The following is a 20,736-nucleotide window of genomic DNA, read 5'->3' as shown; positions in this document are numbered from 1 at the left end:
TTGTTAATAAAATATATATAAAAAATAAAAAAATTATGTATTAAAAAATATCCACATAGTATTAAAAATATAATTTTATTTGTCCACATCAATTTAAAAAATTCTAATATTATTGCTGATAAAGAAATTAAAAAAGTTTACAAATTCTAATCTTATTTTTGAATAAATATTTTTTTTATTTATCTACCTCAACATTGACAATTAAAAAGTTTTCAAATTATATTATTGTTTTTAAATATTATTGAAGAAAAATAATATATATAATTTATATTAATAATAACAACTAAAATAAATAATATTGAAATAAGAAATTTTAAATTTAAATTAGAGGTATAAACACATATTTAGAGACTCTTACATTAGCATTCAATTTTTTGTCAAATAACTATAATAAGTTTTAAGTTTTTTCTGTGTGTGCAACCATTTCAAATACACAAAACAAAAAAAAATAGAGTTAAGTTTCAATAAAAAAATTCAGTCATTACAATGTAAAAGAACCAACTTGACTAAACTATATGTTTAACTATAATTGAAAAGAGATATAAACAAAACTATTACAAGCCACTTTAGTATCGAAAAAGACCGAAAAATCTCCAAAGCTTGGCCACCGAAATTTGAGAAGAAATTTCAAACAATCCGAGAAACATGAGAAGTGATTGATACTCGACACTTTTGAAAAATGAAGCACTGAAAATAGAGAAAGATGTTTCATCATAAAGACAAAGGAGTTTGAGGTATCTAAGGAAGATTTTTGAAATAACATGTCATATAATGGGGTTTTAGTAACCTAACATTAACCAAAAAGGTAACAATTAGCTGACCAAGCAGCATCCGAATGCATTCGGTAAGCTTCAAGACAAGAAGGCGATACCAAAATCATAACACTTTTAAAAAACGAAGCACTGAAAATAGAGAAAGAAGTTCCGTCATTAAGACGAAGATTGAGATATCTGAAGAAGATTTTTGAAATAACATGGCATTTGATGGGGTTTTAACAAGATAACATTAACCAAAAAGGTAACAATTAGCTGATCAAGCAGCATCCGAATACATTCGGTAAGCCTCAAAACAAAGAGAGACCACAATCACTTACTTCTTGTGGGATCTTCCAGTTTTTATTTCTACATCTATTATTAAAAAAACTTAAAAGCTATATGCCTCTAAAAATGTCCACATATGATTTAAAAGTTCAATTTTATTGGTCCACATCAATATTTAAAATTAAGAAAATTTCAAATATTGAAAATTATATGGTTAACAAAAACATATATTTATAGAAAAATAAAAATTGTAGCTATATGCCTCTAAAGACATCTACATAAGATTTAAAAGGTCAATTTTATTAGTGTACATCAATAACTAAAATTAAAAAAAATTCTAAATTATAAAATTACATTGTTAATACAAAACAATTTTAAAAATCATGAGATTTGTCAAATTTTTAAGAGTTTTGTTGGATTTGTAAAATTTAGAGAGAGTTCTATGGATTTAAACAATCTATTAAGAATTTTTTAATATGACAGATTTTGAGAATCCAAAGGATATAGATAGTATTTTGAGAATCATTATTTATGAATTAAATTATAAAGAATCATTATGCCAATAACACTAGATTATAACAGAATCATAGAATCATTAAAATGCAGACTTTTTGAATAACAATGGATTTTGATTAGATTATAAAAATCATCATATCAATAACAACTGATTTTTATAATCTCTAAATGAATAACAGAGGAATCTATTAAGAATGTAAAAATTCACAAACCAATAACTATAGAATCTTAAACTCTAAAAATCTTTATAAATCAACTCTTCAATAACACCCCCTATGTTTAAAAAGTACCATTTGATCAATTTGTAAAAGTTTTAGTTGATTTGAGTATATTAATTTATAAATGTTTGACCAATTAATACGTTTTTGAATATGACATACTGTATATAGATTTAAAACAAAATTGTTAAACCTCAAAATTTAATAATAATTAACACCATAATATTTTTAATATACTATTAAATTACTAATATAAAAAATTTATATCTTAATAAATATAATTGATTGCATATAATTTACGTAAAATCTAGTTATACCTATAAGAGTGAAGACTCTTTATCACATGAAAAAACAATCACACTTGACACGCGTGGTAATAAAGCCCATATGCGATGGTCGAAATGGTCAGAATTTATTCATTCTCTCCTTGGTTGGTGCACGTACTCTGGTCGAGGATGGGTATTCATTCCATGAATGAGCTAGGGCAGGCCATAAGTTCTATGATAATTTTTTTATTTATTTCACAACAAAAATAGTATATTATTATGTTACCGTTAAATGACTTTTCTGTAGGAAGAGCCAATTAGAACTCATCGAATTATACAAGAAAAAAATATGAATCTTTGTGTTCGTACTTTTCTTAGGGAGGCAATTTTCTCGGATACTAGTACAACGAAAACTATTAAAAACACTAAGAAAATGTAAAAAAGTTTTAAAATATTTGAATATTTTAAATCCTGATACAAAGGTAAGCCATTTCAACGGAATGGTGAGTACCATCGAAATTAAATCAATGCAGACACCAGTAAATTAATACGATATCTATAAGTTTTGATTAGAGCTTCGATCAAAATGCGAAGAATATTGTCCATGAGTGGTTTTGGCACCCGTAAATACCTGCAATTGTAGTTCTCAATAGAAAATTTGAAAAAGTTTTAAAACTACTGTAAAGGAAAAATCTTTTGATATTATTTGGCTCCTTAAAATCTTACTAATACATAATTTTCACTTGACGTAAAAAAAAAAAACATGATTTTCACTTATATAAATTAAAATTTATTACCAAGAAAATGCCCCACAATCATCTAATTTACTACTATTATTCATTTAACACCTATATTATCACTAAACCTTTTCTCATCAGTATGGTTTACAGAGTCTGAACACACAAAAAAAAACAGTTTAACAAAAAAAAAACAGAGACATTAGCTAGAGAGATGAAAACGTCACAAACACTAGATTGTCTTCATGGCAGAGAAAATATGGGCTTCAAATATAATAAATGGGCCTTGTCCATATATCCCTAGAAACAACGCACTACAATATGCTAATAAATTGTCTTTTTCATGACAAGAATCCCACATCGGTAGTATATAGAAAATACATGTTGTATAAATAGCTTACAGAGAGCAACATTGGTCACGACCTTACTTGAACAGGATCAGTTCTATAGGCTCGTACCTCTGTATCCTTGATTTCTAAGGAGACAGGCCCTAAACCCTGGTTGATGAACTATGACCGTGCGATCAGAGCGTGATTAACGGCCACGATCATCTTCCAGATGCATCCGGTGCTGTAGAGGATCGTTACTCGGTTCGGTTTATTCTAAGCCGGGGTGGTCGCACGGCGGTCTGACAGGTTTCCTTTTTTATTTTCATTAAAGTTTTTTGCAAAGATCAAAAAGATATATCTTTTTTAAAAATTTGTTTTACATCGTCGATTCTCTCTTTTCTCCCAAATTAGGTTTGGATTCTCTCGTTTCTGTAAAACAAAAACCTCTTATCCTCTCCTTCAATGGACTCTCCGTGAAAATAAATAAAAAAGCAACAGGTTTTACATAAAAAAATGGCGATGTCTCATCTCTTTCTTTCTTCACCTCAATCTTCAGTGGCTACGCGACTTCACTCTCCTCTTCTATCGACCCAGGTAACGAAACACTGTCTTCTTCTCTACCGAATCTCCGATTCCTCCTCGACTTAAAAAAAAGTTTGTTACTTTTTCATTATTTCTTCTGTGAGTCAAGACCAGAATTTCAATCGATTAATGATTCGATGGAAGATTTGCACTATTGGTATAGAGATTGAATTGGATCAGTTTAGTGTTTAGCATCTGATTTTGGATCCATTAAACATGTAAATCTTGCATCTTTCGTTAGGTCCTTCAAGAAATTACCCGACTTTGCTCATGGGTTTGTTGATTATCCTTTATTCTATTTGCAGTTCACGTCGAGCTACTCTAAGAGCAATACATATTCTAAGTGTGCAAATGAAGCGAAACTATCAAAGAGATTCCTTTGTCGCTCGATTCATATGGAATCTGGACATTCAGGGGAACCAAAGAGGCTTAGTTTCGATAATCTGATGAGAAGAACAAAAGATGTTTGGAACAATTCTCCACAGTTCATCAAGGAGTTCCCTTGGAACAAAGCATTCGAGAACTTCATACAGCTCGTTCTCGATCTCACCATATCCGTCGTTAAGTTCTTGTTCGTTCCCGTACTGGCGGTTTCTTCCATCAGCGAGATGTCTTACTGTGCACATGAGAGGAAGCTTGCTTTAGTCCCGTTTCCATTAGTCATCGGTGTGCTTGTTGGAGGCTTTCTACAAGGAACCGCTTTGAAGATCTCTCCTCGTCTTAAGGTACAGCTCGTTAATTGATACCAATCTATGCATTGTGACGATTTCGATATTTTAATATAAGATTTTGGTTTTGCAGGAAGCAGAAGTGCCGTGGCATTTGATAGCTATGATGATGTTATTCACTCTGATTAAACTTCCTGGACCGTATTATCCGTATTGGGGGCGTTTGTTTGTTCCACATTTTGCAAATGGAGTGTTGTTTAGAGCACTTTGGTCCATGTTCTTTTGGTACAAGAAGACTAGAGACAACACATCAGGAAATCCTCTTCAGAATCACAGTTTGGAAACAAAATGAGCATCTTCATCTAAGGTACAACTAAATTTGGTTATGATGAGCACATAAATTGTTCACACACATAACATATGGACATGGTTAGTGATGACTTATAGTCTCTCTCCATTTGTTTCTTTTGTAGGCTGGTGTTCTCTTAGGTTTGCAGGTGGTTACTTTTTACATGATTAATTCTGGGAATTATCTGGAACCTCGCGGATTAGTTATTGAGCATAGATAGGAAGCTTTCTTCTTCTTCTTCTTCTTCTTCTTCTTCTTCTTCTTCTTCTCTCTTCAATCTCAAAAAATTTGAGGTAAATGAGTTAGTACCTTTTAGGCCATAGAATTGTGTTGTTCTGTATTCTCCTATTGACTATTTTTATGTGAAAAAAGTGTCTCACTTCTCTTGAAACCACTGTATGTTGTATACGTATCTTGAGTTCGAACAACAGGGAGCGAAGATTCACATTTGTTTTTGGACATACACGTTTTATTAGGCAACCTGAGAAACTTATCCTAGGATTGTTTACATTTTGTGTATATTTGTAAATGAATCCACAATCTCGAGCATCTTAAGCAATTTTTGTTTTGTTTTGTTAATTGTAAACTTAAACACTATATTTAAACAAAAACATAATCTACGGTTTGTTTAAAAAAAAAATCTTGTTTCAAAAAATGATTTATAAAATCTGTGCTTATTTAAACTCAGATTACGTATAATATTCACGTGAGTTGATCTCTAGCTTTGTTCTATAGTTTATGATTGTTTCTCTGAAAACGTATTAGAAGATGAAAAGAAAAAAGATTTGGAATTTTTTTTAATCGTCTGGAGTTTTTATAAATTAAAAGGACATATTCGAAACAAAATTTGAACTGAAAAACAGAGCCAGAGAAAAACATAAATCGAAAAGCATCAATCACCAAAGGATGTCATGTGTGAGGATCATATTTGGTATTGTAACCAAAGATTTGGAGTTTTGAAACAGAAAGTTGTAAACTTTTCTAGTGCTCATGTCAAGGTCATATTGATATTGTCATGTGTCTTAGCAAAATCTATTCTCATTGTACGGGTTAAACTCGTTAGGTGTGAATTAAATTCTTCTAGAAGATGAAAAGTACAAACTTTAAATGATTCTTCTTAACATACTACACTATTTCCTAAGTACTTTTAAAGTACAAACTAACACGCCATTGCAGATCCGTATATGTAATAGTATTGATCTCATATTGATATGACAAAATCGACCAAGAAGACAAAGATAGTTACAAGTTAGTATCAAGTTCCAACGTAAACACTCAACTACCAGTTAACTCTTTTTGGGGTCCAATGTGAATAAAGGTAAAACCAAGGGGGTGAAAAGGACAAGTTTTGGTTTAGATGGGCATTTTGAAAATTCCGTAAATACCCTCTCCATCGTTTTCTCCTTACGATAGCCATTTTTTTTGTGAATTTTTCAAAGAAAACAAGAAAGGTATAATATTTGTTTTCTTCTTCTTTCAAGAAACTGGCAAAAATGGTTTCTGACTCGGACCTCGTAACCCGGCTCCGGGAAATTCTCAGTAGCTCCGACTTAGAAACAACGACGCCGGCGAGCGTTCGCCGTCAGCTTGAGGCGTATTTCGGCGTCGAATTGACGGATAAGAAGGCTTTCGTCAGGGATCAAATCGATGCTTTTCTCGAGAGCGATGCTGTGGTAAAAAGCAAACCCGAAGAAGAAGAAGAAGAAGAAGAAGACTGTAGCGAAGAAAACGATGAAGAGGGAAGTGAAAACGATGAAGACAAGACAGAACGGTCATAATTTTCTCTCTCTTTTATTTTTTGAAAGCACCTTTCTTGGAGATTTTGGAAAAAAAAATGGATTTTTGATCTTTCCTCAATGTTCATCGAACACACACTTGCATTTATTTGAATTAATTTCTGAAACACTGGATTGTGTAATGTTTACTGTTTAACATTTCCAATTAAATTTGTTGTTTTGATACTTGAAAATGGACATAGCTGTAAAATTCATATATTTTTTTTTTTTTTATGGTGATTGAATTAATCAAAGTTTGGGGACTATTAGTTTCTTATGCTTTTTTTTGTTCTGGTTGGTGATTTTTTAGAAGAGAGTTGTATGAATGGTGTGATGTTTCTACTTTCTTGTGATTGGTTTAGATGAAAGATGCCAACTTTGTGATTGTGATTGTGTTTTGTTTATGTATAGACCGGTAGAGGCTAAGAAACGTCGTGGCGGGTTTAACAAAATATGTCAGCTTTCTCCACAACTAGACAAGTTTCTAGGAACATCTCAGTTAGCTCGAACAGAGGTATCTTTTCGAGTCTCCATTCCTTAAATTTCGTTTCCCTGCGAGATGTTTTGTGGGGAGTAAGCTTTAGTTGCGTTTTTATATTTTGCATATATCAGGTCGTGAAGAAAATGTGGGCATATATCCGTGAACACGAGTTGCAAGATCCAAAGAATAGGCGGAATATAATATGTGACGAGTCGCTCTATTCCTTGTTCCGTGTAAAGACCATTAATATGTTTCAAATGAACAAGGCATTGGCAAAGCATATTTGGCCTCTAAATGGAGATGGTATTTTCCTTGTTATATATACTGCATTCACTGTTCTTGTGAATGTTTTATGGTATTTATAGTTCTTGTGTACGGTTTTATCTTTATAGGGTGTGTTAACAATAGTGTTAAAGAAGAAAATGAAGATGAATCATCTGGAGAAAGAGATGAGCAAAACGAAGACGCAGGAAAGAATAATGAAGAAGAAGAAAGTGACGAAGAGGTAGACCGGAGTTCACGAAAACGCAAGAAGAGAAAGTTAGTTGTTTCTTTCTCTCAAGTTCTTGTGTTGTTGTCACCTTTAGGGTCTAGAAACTAACTCTGAACTCTATCGAATTAGACCAGCCAAGTCCGAAGAGAAACCCAAAAAAAAAGGAGGCGGCTTTACCAAAATTTGCAGTCTTTCGCCAGAACTTCAGGCTTTTACGGGAACTCCTCAGCTAGCTAGAACAGAAGTATGTTATTGACCAGAGTTTGTTGATCTAGGGAAATTACAAAACTCCTGGATGTGATATTATATCTGTTGAATTAATGGTTTTTCCAGGTTGTGAAAATGCTTTGGAGCTATATAAAGGAGAACAATTTGCAAGACCCATCTGATAAACGCACAATAATATGCGACGAGTCATTGAGATCGCTGTTCCCTGTCGACTCTATTAATATGTTCCAAATGAATAAACTTCTAACCAAACACATATGGCCTCTAGTACAGGAGGAGGAAGGTTTGTGATGATTAACAAAATGTTCTATCATTTTTTTTCATGAAATAGTCATCTTTATCCAAGTATCTGCTTTGCTTCCTTTATTACATGGAGGTCTCTGAGACTTGTGTTTATATGCATACAAATTCCTTTTTGTTAGACATTGTTGAAAGCTTTTGTTGGTAAAAGTGAACTCTTATGCTCATAAACGTTCAACCTATAGGCTTTTGGCAGAACTCTGATTGTGCTTGTGCTCTTTCAAGATTAAACTTCTTGTCTTTCCTACATAACACTAAATTTTGTTCGTCTTTTCTTCAGTAGGAACAGCTCACGAACCAAAGAAGGGAAAGCAGAAAATGGAGATAGACGAAGGTACGAAAAAAGAAGCAGTTTCACTTAATCTATTCATGTTGTTTAGTCAAGGCTAAAATCAAATCATCCATCTTCTTGAACTATATAGATAATGGGGAAGTAAATTAAAAGTGTTCGATCATTTTATTCCTGAAGTAGTCATCTCTCTTAAATATTTCTGAGACTTGTGTTTATGTGAATTAAAAAGTCTTGAAAGTTTGTGTTGCTAAAAATTGAATTTTTTGTTATAACTTTCTCTGATTAGTCTTGTGCCCGTTAATGTTCACCCTTTTTCATGAGTCAATTGTTAAAAACTATATCGCTTCTATGGTTTCTACTGATAGGCTTTTGATAGAGAAAGTTTTCATCTTTCTTTGCATACACTAATTTTGGCGCGTCTTTATTCCAGCAGGAACAGCTAACGATCCAGAGAAGGGAAAGCAGAAAATGGAGATATACGAAGGTATGAGAAAAAATAATAGAAAACCAAAAGCGTTTTTTTGTTCAATCCACTCCTGTTTGTTTAGCCAAGGTTAAAATCAAACCATCTAGCTTTTTAAACTATACAGATAATGACGAAGCAGCAAATGAAGAAGAGGCCACTTTCATTAAGACTGAACAATGATTAGTCATTAGTCCGTCGAAGGGGTCAATTTTGGTAAGCATTTAATCTATACGAACTCAGATTTCAACTGATGTTGAGTTAGCATTTGTTCACTCTCGGGTATATATAGTGACAAAACTGGACCTGACCAAGAGTCGTTTTGACTTCTGACTAATTCTTTTTGTAATCAGACTTTAAACTATGCAATGAAGTATTTAGTGAAGTGGTAAAATTTTTCAACTTGGCTACCAATATTTGCAAAAAGTTGCTATAAAGAGAGAATCAAACCCCTTGCGATGAAAAAAACCTTGATTTGGTAACATGTTTTTACTTTTTAGCACAAAAGGAGAAGATAACATGTTTCAAGTTAGATACCAAAATTTGCATAAATAGTACAGTGATTCTATAGGGAAAGAGAGTTTCTGGTCCTGATCTTAAAACAATACAATGTATTCTCACTCAAAACTTGAAGTCAAAAACTCTCACACAATTATCATCACCACAAGAAGTTAACCTTAGCAAGCTCTGGTTAATCTCAGACTTTTCGGTTGGTCTCCATGCTAATCGGTTCACGGCTGAGACATGACACATAAATGGTTCGAGCCTAAGAGCAAGAGCTGCTGTTGCCGTTGTACCTTCCTCTGTTTCTCTAATCTTTATGTTCCACAGCTCTATCAGTCCGCTTTCCATCCCAATCGCTATGCACCCACTTTTCTCCTTGTGGTCTAGTCCCGTCCAAGCTACAGCTGTGACACTGCTCCCAAACTGAGGCAAGGCAAGAACCTGTTTGACACGAGCGTCTTTCTCGATGGACCAGATTTTCACGGTCTTGTCTCTTGATGAAGTTGCAAATTGGTGGCCAAATGGGTTCCATGAACATGCCCATATGATCCTCTTGTGTGCTTCAACCTTTGCCATGAGTTTGTGACTAACCTCGCCATTGTCTGAACAGAGAAGATCAAGGAAGATAGAAACAGACAGAGACTTAGAGGACTATAGAGACACTCAAGACTGAACCAGGGTAAACAAGAACCACAAAATGTTGAGACTTCTGGATGTTATGAGAGGCCAAATCTTTAATAGGAAAATAACGCTTCAAATTTCAAGGTTCTACCTGTTCTTTGGATCGAGAAAACTGAGAAGTGACGATCTCTGGAGACAGACAAGAGCAGAGTGTCGTCATAAGAGAACTCCAAGTGTGTCACTGTCAAGCTGTGAGATTGCAAACGACCAACAGCTTTCCATGTTCCAACCTCCCATAGCCATATTTCCGCCATGGATGCGGATTGAGCCTGAAGAAGTTTGTGGTTCATTTAAAAAAAACAAAAAATTAGTTTTGAAGTCCATCCCTGTCATAATGAAATGAGGAGATCGAACAAGTGGAAACTAATCCAAAATCCAAATTAGCTTACCTTACACGATGAAGCAACAAGGCTTCCGTTGTGGTCACAGCAGAGAGAAAAAAGCTCATTACCATGACCGTAGAGTTTATGAGATTCCGGCCATAAAGTATGAAACGCAAGCTGATCTTCGATTGGAGGCTCCTTCAACTCCGCTGGAGCAGCCTCTGGAACCGTTTCAAATGTATCCAAACCTTCTCCTCCGCCATTTCTCTCAAGCGGTTGACTAGAAGCTGCAAAAAGAAGAAAGTACTATGAATCTCAAGATTGCATTTGGTAAAAAGCTAGAAAGGATGTTGAATCAATCACTCACAGTTTAAGTAGATAGGTTTCTGTGATAAACCAAGAGCAGACATATTAGCTCCAAGGACCTGCACATCTGCTTGTAAATCCTCAGGGAAGCTTCCTTCTCCTCCGGCACAAGTGTGGTTCAGTGTCTTCAAGAAAGATAGAGGAGCCTCAAAAACTCTCACAACTTTCTCCTCTGCTCCACTTACAAAACGGTGATTACCTTTACCTTGAACCATAGCCACACAATTAATGTCATGACCATGAACCTGTGGACGAGCCAGTTCATGCCAATGCTCATCCTCTGCTTCATTTCCCTCATTACTTTTCCATGATGAAAACACACGGGTCGTCTACAAAACCGCAATAACACAGAATGAAGTGTCAAGAAAGTTACTTTTTTCTCCTGTTCTGTGTAGAATTAAGTAAAATATCATAAAAGAATACTAAATCCTGACCTGATCGTGGCTCACGGATAGTAAGTACTCGCCGGTTCTAGCCCACGTGATATCAGTCACAGCAGCAAAATGACCTGACGGGACTTTCTGCATCTGCCAGTTCTCAGACTCTTTGCAGCTGCTTACATTTCTCCAGAGATGAAAAGATCCACCGTATCCATGAGCAAGAATCGACACACCATCTGGGCTCCAATGGCCACCGTAGAAACCAAGAGCACAATGACTAAGCTCTCCCACACACACAACATTCACCCACACACCCGTATTCTTCTCAGGTCGCCAAATCATCATCGTTTTGTCCATTGAAGCCGATAAAATGCTCAGCGGTTGGTGGTTAATTAACTGCCCGTCAATTGAATCAATGACTGGAGGTTGCCATTCCACTGAATAAACCCAATCTTCATGTCCAATGAGAACAGATTCGACTGAAATCTGGTATGTGAACGTCCCTGAGATGAAAACCGGGCCTTCAATGTAAGAAGCAAGAGTAATTTCTCTTTGCCATGAGCCAACATCACCGACTAACACGAGTTTCCAGATCCGAATAACTTTGTCCTGGGAAGAACTCACAAGCATAATACTATTGGTGGTTTCTTCTGTTGAGTGTAACGGTAATGAGAAGTCCAAACTCCGAATCCAGTCCGTGTGGCCTTTGAGCTCACAAACAGAAGTGAACTGAAAAAGTATGAGCAAAGAAAAAAACTCTCACAAATGAAACTAATCTGAGAATATATTGGCACAAAAGGGCAAAAGCAGCAAGCACCTTTCCTGTTCTTTCTCCACAGTAAAGTTTGATTTTGTTGTCCAATCCACCCAAAGCGAGGACAAATCTACCAGGATTGTTAGGCAATTCCGCTAATGAAAGCGTTACAATTGCTTTGGAGTCCACACAGATGGAATCCAGACACAAGACTTTACATTCCTCTGCAACAGATAACACACAGGATGAAATTTGTGAATTAGATACTGCTTAAAAGGCAATACTTCACTTTGTTTAACTTTGTTTATAGACTGTAGGAACTTGAATGCGTACCACTAGACTGAGATGGAAAAGAAACATCCCAGACATTCACAACTCCATCTGAAGAAGCAGAAGCAAACATTGCATCGGTTTCAGAAACCATATACGCAGTGATGCAAGTTACACCTTTCTTGTGAGACCGTGGTAGTTGTAGTACATGTCTCCACTGTTGATAAAACCAAAAAGGACACGTAATAAAGGATCAGAGATAATACAAGAACCGTAGAGAAACTCAGATCAGACTGATTAAATTGAAGGGCTTTTACATTGTTATTGGCAGTCGAAAGTTCCCAAAGGATGATGATACCATCGGTATCACCTGAGAGCAGATAATGTTGGTCCAAATGCTTGGCTGCGAACAATCATATAATTTCCAGGGATTAACCATTGGATGTTTTTCTCCTAAAATCTGTAGTTATATGTCTAGAAAAGATTCAACTTTTCACAGCAACTAAGTTTGGTGATAGAGACTATAAATAGAAATTTGAATGCCTATGCCTTCACATTATACAAAAAGAATTGTCTAATAATGATAGCAATAAGCCTATAACTCAGAACCTGTTCAGTCTAAGTTCTCTAGTTGATTAAACAAAAGATGAGCACAATTAGCTTTGATAGATAAGTCATGTACGAAAAATCAAAGGCTCCTAACATCAAAAGTCTCGTCCTTTGCAACGCAAATGCGATTCAACATACTACAAAATCCAAATCCCGAACGGCTCATAAACCCAATGGGTCAAAAGAAGAAGAAGATACCTTTGAAAGCAAACTTGCTACTGGGTAACCAATGAGTGCAATTCACAGAAGCTTTGTGACCTGGAAGCGTAGTAAGAATCTGGGCAGTCTGAAAAAGAACAAAAAAAGAAATCAAACAAATACACAAAACAAAAAATAAAAAACAAAATCACATATTGCTTTCAAAAGAGAGAGAAAAAAGGACTTTTTGAAGGATTAATCGTAGAAAGAAGAGGGAAACAGAGACCTTAGGGCAGAAAACAGCAACGGCGTTTTGGGCACCGAAGGAGACAAGACCAGAAGCTCCCCAAGACACGTTATTCACCACTCTGTTGCATCCTGCTCCTATGAACACTCTCTTCGCTTCGACTTCGGTGTTTTCCGACATCTTTATCAGAAGGAGACTTTTTGATTGAAGATTACGAAGTTCTTCTCCGTGGCTACTACTTTTACAAGTAATGTCTCGCCGACGGCGAAAAATCTCGCCGGAAATTGTAGAGCTGAAAATTGCGAATTGCAGGGGAAAAGCGGAGCCGAACAAGGGTTACTTTGGGTTCTTGACTTCTGGTTGTGAATATTTAATGGGCTGAAATATTAGGCCCAAATTTTAAAAACTGTTGAATAATTTTTTTTTGTTTTCCGTCTAAAATCTTATTTTTTCTATTAAAACATTGTCCAAACAGATTTGTTTTTAGTTTTTTACTATTCTACTTTTAGAGATCTACTATTTCTATTACCAAACAAAAATTTTAATTTTATTTATCTATTTTATTTATTTTCAAAAAATAATAAAATAATATATTTAAATTTTATTTTTAAAATTAATTCCGAAATTTTTTAAATTTTAATTCAATTAATTTATATTTTCTTTGATATAGTTAAAATTAATTATCAAAATTACAAAAATCAATTGTTATTATTTTACAAAATAGTAAATAAGATATTAATTTAATTTCTTTTAAAATATCTAAATTTAAATAATATTTTCATAATAATAAAGATAATAAACGATATATTATTATATATTTTTTATAATTAATTATTATATGATAATATGAATAGATAGAGCAAAATTATGTTTTTATATTCATAGTTTTTTTTGGATTATGTTTTTATAACGAGTTAAAATTATGTTTTTATAATCATTGTCAAATTTATTTAAAAAAAAATAAAAATACAAATTACATTATAAATATTATATCATTTATTAGAAAATATAATATTTATAAAAATAATTATATGTCAAAAATAATTATATCATTTATTAGAAAAATATTATATCTATAAAAATGCAAATTACATTATAAATTTAGATTAAAAACATTTGCGAACATACGGAATAGAATCTATTTATATATTTACAACAGAAAAAAAAACTCTGATTGACCTACTCGATCTTTTGATGATGTCGTCGACTATCTCTGGTTGAAAATGATTTCTGATGGATTCTTTAATAAAAAAATCACTACAAATTGATGGATCCAATGTGAACATTTTTAAAAAATATTTAACTTCAACTTTTATTAATAATATATTAATATCATTTATTTCAGAACATGAAAAAGAACAAACAAAAAAATTAAGGAGGAGAGACAGTATAGAGTTTAGAGGATTTTGGTTTGCAGCAACACGTTAGTCCTTTACAGTAGCTTCCAGGAAACCCTAAGCCAGTGCATAGTGTGTTGCAGTCTGGTACAATTCCAGGTGAACATACACCAGGACACACGGAATTATATATCTCTGATCTTGCTTCTGATCCTGTAATTGTTTTTTTTTTTTTTATGTTCATAACCCAAAAACCAAGTATACATTATCATCATTGCGATGCAATTAATAGATAATTTCAACTGCATTCTCTTTATATAAAAAGCAAAACAACATAACAAGAGCAACGTCGTTTTTTCTGTGTGAAAATTAACTTTCATTATCCACAATTTGAAACTTTAAATATGAATAATGGTTGATCGATCCTGATTGCTATTAATAAGATTTTGTGTTAGTTGGCTGACCTGTGACCAAGAACATTACAATGACGATAAAAGCCGTCAGGAAAGCGTATGGATATCTCCGAATATCCATTACATTTTTTTTTTGGTTGTGATATCGACAATATCTTATGAATTCTTTTTATTTGGATGTTTTTGGAGTAGTTCGATGAAGCTCCTGATATAGGAAACGTTCTAAATTTTTAGTCAAGAACATTTATCAGAGGTCAGATTTAAACCTATCAAAAATTTGGTGTAAAAATGAAGTATAATATATAATTCTTTTTGGGCAACAAATGAATTAGTATACGATAAGTAACATCCCGATTCCTGAATAAACAGGAATATTAACTAACCTAAACTAAATAAATTCCAAATAATCAGTTGTTCTTTATTCAAATTCAAACCCAAATCCAAATCTTACAATAGAAATGAAATAACTTATTAAATCCGAAATAAAATAGAAACATTGTCTTAAAAAGAAATATAAAATAGTTCTTAAAAACAATAAAACATTCTCTATTTCTGAAGGCACACCACACTAGAACTACTCGTCTAGTTCTTCCCAGACATCATCACAATCACAATCACAATCACCTGCACATCGGAATTTAGAGAGAGAGGTGTGAGTAATTTGCGAAAATTACTCAGTGAGAACCAAACCAGGCTCCCGCCTTATTCATTTATTTCCACCAACATATTAAGAATAAATCTAATGAAACCAAACAAGCACTCTACAAGTGCACAAGCAACTAACAAGCAGCAATGTCTCCGATCCCGCCTCTCAATAGGCCAAACCACCTTGTCACTCGGACACAGATCGACATCTCACCCTGTCACATAGACAGACGCCCTGTCACTCAGACAAAGACCCTGTCACACAGACAGTCCAATCCCGGCATGCCACATTGACAACCTCGTAGGTCATCACTCCACCGGATGAATGGATTATTGTCACGGTCACACAGACAGCACATAACCCAGCAAACAAACCTGCATTCGGCACATTGCTATACCAGAAACAGACTATGACCTTTAGGACTTCTACCAATCACTAACCAATCAACAAGGTTATCAATCAATCATGCTGGTTCTTCCTCTAATGAGATCCTAGATCTTATTAGTTATATATATATATATATATATATATATGGATCTGCCTAGATGCACAAGCAGACAGACTTGTCCCACCAGATCTAGACTCAACACACCAGAAGAAGATAAAGGGATAAGAAGAAAGACCTAGATCTAATCCTCACCTTGGCCTAAAAGCAGATCTGAGATTAAGGAGAACTAGAAGAGGCAAAAGAATCAAGCAGCTACTGAGAAGGTGGAGGCAGGCGAGTGCTCCTTCTTCTCTCGGCAAGCGGCAGCGGCGGCTCTCCTCGGCAGCGTGCAGCTTCTCCTTCTCTCTCTCACTTTCTTTTCTTTGGGGGCTAGGGTAATTAGAGGCAAAATGAGGCTCATTAACTCCTAATTCCCTATTTATATTAGGGTTTCTGGAGTAGGCCTGAATTTGCTGGGCCTCCTCTAATTAGGCTGGGTTTGGGATGTTACAACTCTCCCCTACTTCCATAGAATTCGTCCCCGAATTCTCTTCCACTCCTCCGGTTTCTCCTTTGTCCTTAAAGAGTTCCGGGAATTCCTTCCGCATTTCCTGTTCTACTTCCCAGGTTTCCTCGCGGATTCCATCTCTTTCCCAACATACCTTAACCACTGGCTTCCTCTTACCATTCAACTCCTTTTCCCGAAATTCCAATACTGCCATAGGCTGATATGCTGCTGAGAAGTCCTTTCTTACATATGCTGGCGGCTGGGGCAAAATGAGCTCTGGCTCCCTCACAACTTTCCTCAGAAGAGAGATATGAAACACATCATGGAACTCAGCTAACTCTTTGGGCAACTCCAAGCGGTAACCAATTCTCCAATCCTTTCCATGATAGGGTACGGTCCCATGTACCTAGGCTTAAGCTTCTTCATCTTTCGATGCTTATCATTCCCTCTGAAGGTCCTCAACTTCAGATACACCATATCACCAACCTCAAAAGACAATTCCTGCCTTCGCTGATCTGCATAGCTCTTCTGGCGATCATGACCTTCTTTCAACCTTGTCTTAAGCATTTCCACTTGCTTAGACGCCTCCTCAAGGAGTTCTGGCTCTAACACTCTCATTTCTTCTACTTCTGTCCAGCACAGAGGTGTGCGACAAAGCCGACCATATAGAGCCTCATATGGTGCCATTCCAATGCTACCATGATAATTGTTATTATAAGCAAATTCTGCCAAAGGCAAATGCTTCTCCCAACTTCCTTCCCAATCTAGGACACACGCTCTCAACAGATCCTCCAGGGTCCTAATCGTCCTCTCCGATTGGCCATCTGTCTGAGGGTGGTATGCTGTGCTGAGATGAACCTTTGTTCCCAATGCTTTCTGGAAAGCCTGCCAGAAACTAGCTGTAAACTTTGGATCCTGATCCGACACTATGCTCACTGGGACTCCATGAAACCTCACAATAACATCAATATACTTCTGCGCCAACTACTTCGCTCCATCCGTCTTTTTAATTGGCAAAAAGTGAGCTGACTTAGTAAAGGCGGTCTACGATTACCCAAATCGCATTCTTCTTACTTAGTGTCTTGGGCAACCCCGTCACAAAATCCATAGTTACCATATCCCATTTCCATTCAGGTAATGGCAAGTTCTGGAGAAGTCCACTTGGTGCCATCTGCTCTGCTTTTACTTGCTGGCATGTAGAACACTGAGATATCCAAGCAGAAATATCACGCTTTATACCAGACCAATGGTAGTAGCGTTTCAGATCCCGATACATCTTGGTGTTCCCTGGATGAATAGAAAACTTCGACTGGTGAGCCTGGCTTAACACTTCCTTCCTTAGCTCATCATTCATGGGAACACAGACTCGATTCCTATACATGTAAGTCCCATTGTCTGCTTTGTGGTACCCAACCACTTGCTTTTCAAAAATCTCCTTAAGGGACGAATCATGCACTTGTTCCTGACAAAATCCTCATTAGCAGGTCAGCATTGTCCAATGCTTCCAATCCTGCGGCATCATCCTCTACTTCAGCGACACACAAACTCAAATTCGCCAAAGTCGCTATCAGCTCCTGCGTTTCCTTAGCCTCAGTAACCGCATTTCTCCTCCTACTCAAAGCATCTGCCACTTGGTTGGCTTTTCCAGGATGATAAAAAATTTCCAGATCATAATCAGCCAATAATTCTATCCACCTTCTCTGCCTCAGGTTTAAATCATCCTGAGTGAACACATGCTTCAAACTCTGATGATCAGTATATATGTGCACCTTCTCCCCATACAGGTAAGCACGCCAAATCTTAATAGCAAAGACTACCGCTGCTAACTCCAAAGCATGGGTCGGATAATTCACTTCATGCTTCCGGAGCTGTCTAGATGCATAGGCTACGACCTTCTTCTCCTGCATCAACACACATCCTAGCCCGGATCCAGAGGCATTGGTGTATACATCATATGGTATTCCTGACCTTGGAAGTACCAATATCGGAGTCTCTGTGAGTTTCTGGTTCAACTCCTCAAAACTCCGAGATCTCTTATCCGTCCACTCAAACTTAACATTCTTCACCATCAAACTGGTGAGGGGTTTGGCAATACTGGAGAAGTTGGGCACAAACTTGCGATAATATCCAGCCAGACCCAAAAAGCTACGGACCTTGGTAACACTTTTAGGTACAGGCCACTCTGTCACTGCAGTGATCTTCTCAGGATCCATGGCTACTCCCTCTTCTGAGACGATATGCCCAAGGAATCCCATCTTCCTCTGCCAGAAGCTACACTTGCTTAGCTTCGCAAAAATCTGCTGATCCCTTAACTTCTGCAGAATCATTCCCAAATGCCATTCATGCTCTATCTCCGACCTTGAATAGACCAGGATATCATCAATGAAAACAATCACACACTTATCCAAGTGCTCTCGAAAAATATCATTCATCAACTTCATGAAAGCTGCAAGCGCATTAGTCAATCCAAACGGCATTACCACAAACTCATAATGACCATATCGAGTTCGGAACGCTGTCTTATTGATATCCTCCTCTTCTATCAGAATCTGGTGATAGCCTGACGCCAAATCAATCTTAGAGAACCATGAAGCTCCTTCTAACTGGTCCAACAACTCATCAATCCTTGGCAAGGGATACTTATTTTTGATGGTCACCTTATTCAGCCCTCTATAATCAATGCAAAGCCGAAAGCTTCCATATTTCTTCTTTACAAATAGCACGGGCGCTCCCCATGGCGAGCTACTTGGCCAAATAAATCCTTTATCCGTCAAGTCCTCCAACTGCTTCTTTAGCTCAGCCATCTCTGCTGGTGCCAATCGATATGGAACCTTCGAAACAGGGGCTGTTCCTGGTTCTAATTCGATAGTGAAGTCAACTCCTCTTCTTGGCGGGGGTCCAGTCAATGGTTGGAATACGTCCGCATATTCATTCACCACTGGTATCTCCTCAAGGTTCTTAGATGCTCCCTCTCCTACCATAGAGACTGTCGCCAAGAAAGCTTCACATCCTTCCTCTATAAGATTCTCGGCATGAATCATCGAAATGACTGGCACTCCTGTGTTGGTCTTTACTCCTTGAAAGACAATCCAACCTCCTTGATGCGGAACATAGGCCCTCGACTTCCGGCAATTCAGGACAATTTCATAATGCTTCAGCCAGTCCATTCCAAGGATAACATCTTAGTGGCCCAACTTCATTTCCACTAGAGTCCAAGGAAAATCTGCTCCTTCCAACAAGATAAGCACCTTTTCATGGGTTCCAATGGTCTCCACCTGCTCACTTCCAGCAGTTTCCACTGCTTTCAACCTGGGGGTGAACTTTCCGGAGAAGGTCCAACACTTGGTCAAGCTCGGGCTCACAAAACTATGTGTGGCACCGGTGTCGAACAAGGTATATGCAATCGCGCCCCCTACTGAGACCGATCCTAAATGATTACTTATATCTAATCATGCATTTCCATTCTACATTCCTATTCACAAGCAAAAATATAGAATCTCACAAAACATTACTAACCAGCGATCGGTGCTGCTTCTTCGGGATTTCGGATAGCAAAAACACGGGGTTCCACAGCTTGCCTCTTAGCTGATGGTCCTGGCAATGCTCCCCACTCCTTGCTGAGGATTCGCATTCTCCGGGAAATCCCTCCTCTGATGGCCACTCTTCCCACAACGGTAGCACCGGTTAGTCCCTGCAACAGTGCAGTCCCTCTCATGGTGGCCAATACTACCACAGCCAAAACACTTGTGGGCGCCACACCTTCCTGGGTGCTTCTTTCCACACCTCTGACACATTACAGCTGCCCCCGGAGCTGCCATAGTGTCCCAAGTCCTCTTTGGCCCTTCCTGAGCACGGTTTGGACGGGACTGAACCTGCCTGATTCTCCTCAGCTCCTCAAGCGAAGTCTCTTGGATGGCAGCTGTCTCCACAAGCTCCACCAATGTGTCATATCTCCTAAGAGAACACCTGCTCCTCAGCTCCAAATTCAAGCCCTTCATAAACTGACGAACGAGATCTGCCTGCGTGAATTGCTTCCTGGAGAACCTCCTCAACCGATTGAACTCATCCTTGTACTCTCTCACAGTACGGTTCGCCTGACGCAGGTCCTCAAAGGCACTCTCCATCTAATCCAAGGCTTCAGGTGGAAAATACTCTTTAGCAAAAGCTTCTTGGAAATCCCGGTAGGTCAACTCATAACGACCTTGAGTCGCTTCGACCACACCATCCCACCATATCAGCGCCTCTTCTTTCAGATACTGAACAGCTAGATCCTTCCGGTAACCCTCCGGACATCTTATGGCTTCAAAATTCCTCTCCAACCTCTTCCTCCAGTTATCCGCAGACACTGGGTCGGACCTCCCGCCAAAGGCTTCCCTTCCCATATCCTTGAATTGTT

The 20,736-nt window shown here is 36.9% G+C and overlaps 4 protein-coding genes and 1 non-coding gene across 7 annotated transcripts; 3 read left to right on the top strand and 2 right to left on the bottom strand.

The window, feature by feature from the left end:
- Positions 1–3,195: 3,195 nt before the first annotated feature.
- Positions 3,196–3,415, top strand: LOC112083284. The gene has a single exon (XR_002897572.1). It is a non-coding gene; the product is annotated as a small nucleolar RNA U3 (small nucleolar RNA).
- Positions 3,213–5,060, top strand: LOC18010660. Of its 2 annotated transcripts, XM_024150401.1 has the most exons (5): positions 3,213–3,412; positions 3,518–3,700; positions 3,994–4,413; positions 4,490–4,723; positions 4,830–5,060. In XM_024150401.1, the coding sequence occupies exons 2-4, from the start codon at positions 3,620–3,622 to the stop codon at positions 4,706–4,708; spliced, it is 720 nt and encodes a 239-aa protein (XP_024006169.1). In that variant the 5' UTR covers positions 3,213–3,412; positions 3,518–3,619; the 3' UTR covers positions 4,709–4,723; positions 4,830–5,060. The 2 variants fall into 2 exon arrangements, with proteins under 2 accessions (XP_024006169.1, XP_006393250.1); XM_006393188.2 differs by lacking the exon at positions 3,213–3,412 and having other exon boundaries at positions 3,471–3,700.
- A 1,110-nt stretch (positions 5,061–6,170) lies between these two features.
- On the top strand, positions 6,171–9,108 carry LOC18011194 (protein TRI1). 2 transcript variants are annotated; one of them, XM_024150434.1, is made up of 9 exons: positions 6,171–6,476; positions 6,892–6,994; positions 7,093–7,264; positions 7,354–7,501; positions 7,584–7,698; positions 7,788–7,965; positions 8,263–8,316; positions 8,705–8,758; positions 8,865–9,023. In XM_024150434.1, exons 1-9 carry the CDS (start codon positions 6,199–6,201, stop codon positions 8,918–8,920), a joined length of 1,158 nt encoding a protein of 385 aa, XP_024006202.1. In that variant the 5' UTR covers positions 6,171–6,198; the 3' UTR covers positions 8,921–9,023. The 2 variants fall into 2 exon arrangements, with proteins under 2 accessions (XP_024006202.1, XP_006393249.1); XM_006393187.2 differs by having other exon boundaries at positions 6,199–6,476; positions 8,708–8,758; positions 8,865–9,108.
- A 109-nt stretch (positions 9,109–9,217) lies between these two features.
- On the bottom strand, positions 9,218–13,310 carry LOC18011301 (elongator complex protein 2). The gene is made up of 10 exons (XM_006393186.2): positions 13,049–13,310; positions 12,823–12,910; positions 12,333–12,418; positions 12,079–12,232; positions 11,809–11,969; positions 11,046–11,720; positions 10,613–10,940; positions 10,312–10,532; positions 10,014–10,191; positions 9,218–9,843 (listed from the first exon to the last, which is right to left on the bottom strand). Exons 1-10 carry the CDS (start codon positions 13,187–13,189, stop codon positions 9,359–9,361), a joined length of 2,517 nt encoding a protein of 838 aa, XP_006393248.1. The 5' UTR covers positions 13,190–13,310; the 3' UTR covers positions 9,218–9,358.
- Positions 13,311–14,380: 1,070 nt separating this feature from the next.
- Positions 14,381–14,880, bottom strand: LOC18011300 (putative defensin-like protein 80). The gene is made up of 2 exons (XM_024150639.1): positions 14,811–14,880; positions 14,381–14,559 (listed from the first exon to the last, which is right to left on the bottom strand). The coding sequence occupies exons 1-2, from the start codon at positions 14,878–14,880 to the stop codon at positions 14,381–14,383; spliced, it is 249 nt and encodes an 82-aa protein (XP_024006407.1).
- Between the last annotated feature and the right edge of the window lie 5,856 nt (positions 14,881–20,736).

The sequence above is a fragment of the Eutrema salsugineum genome, unplaced genomic scaffold (genome assembly GCF_000478725.1).
Source record: "Eutrema salsugineum unplaced genomic scaffold, Eutsalg1_0 scaffold_7, whole genome shotgun sequence".
NCBI lineage: Eukaryota > Viridiplantae > Streptophyta > Magnoliopsida > Brassicales > Brassicaceae > Eutrema > Eutrema salsugineum.
Note: the sequence above shows the minus strand (reverse complement) of the source record. Positions and strands in the feature narration are given on the sequence as shown.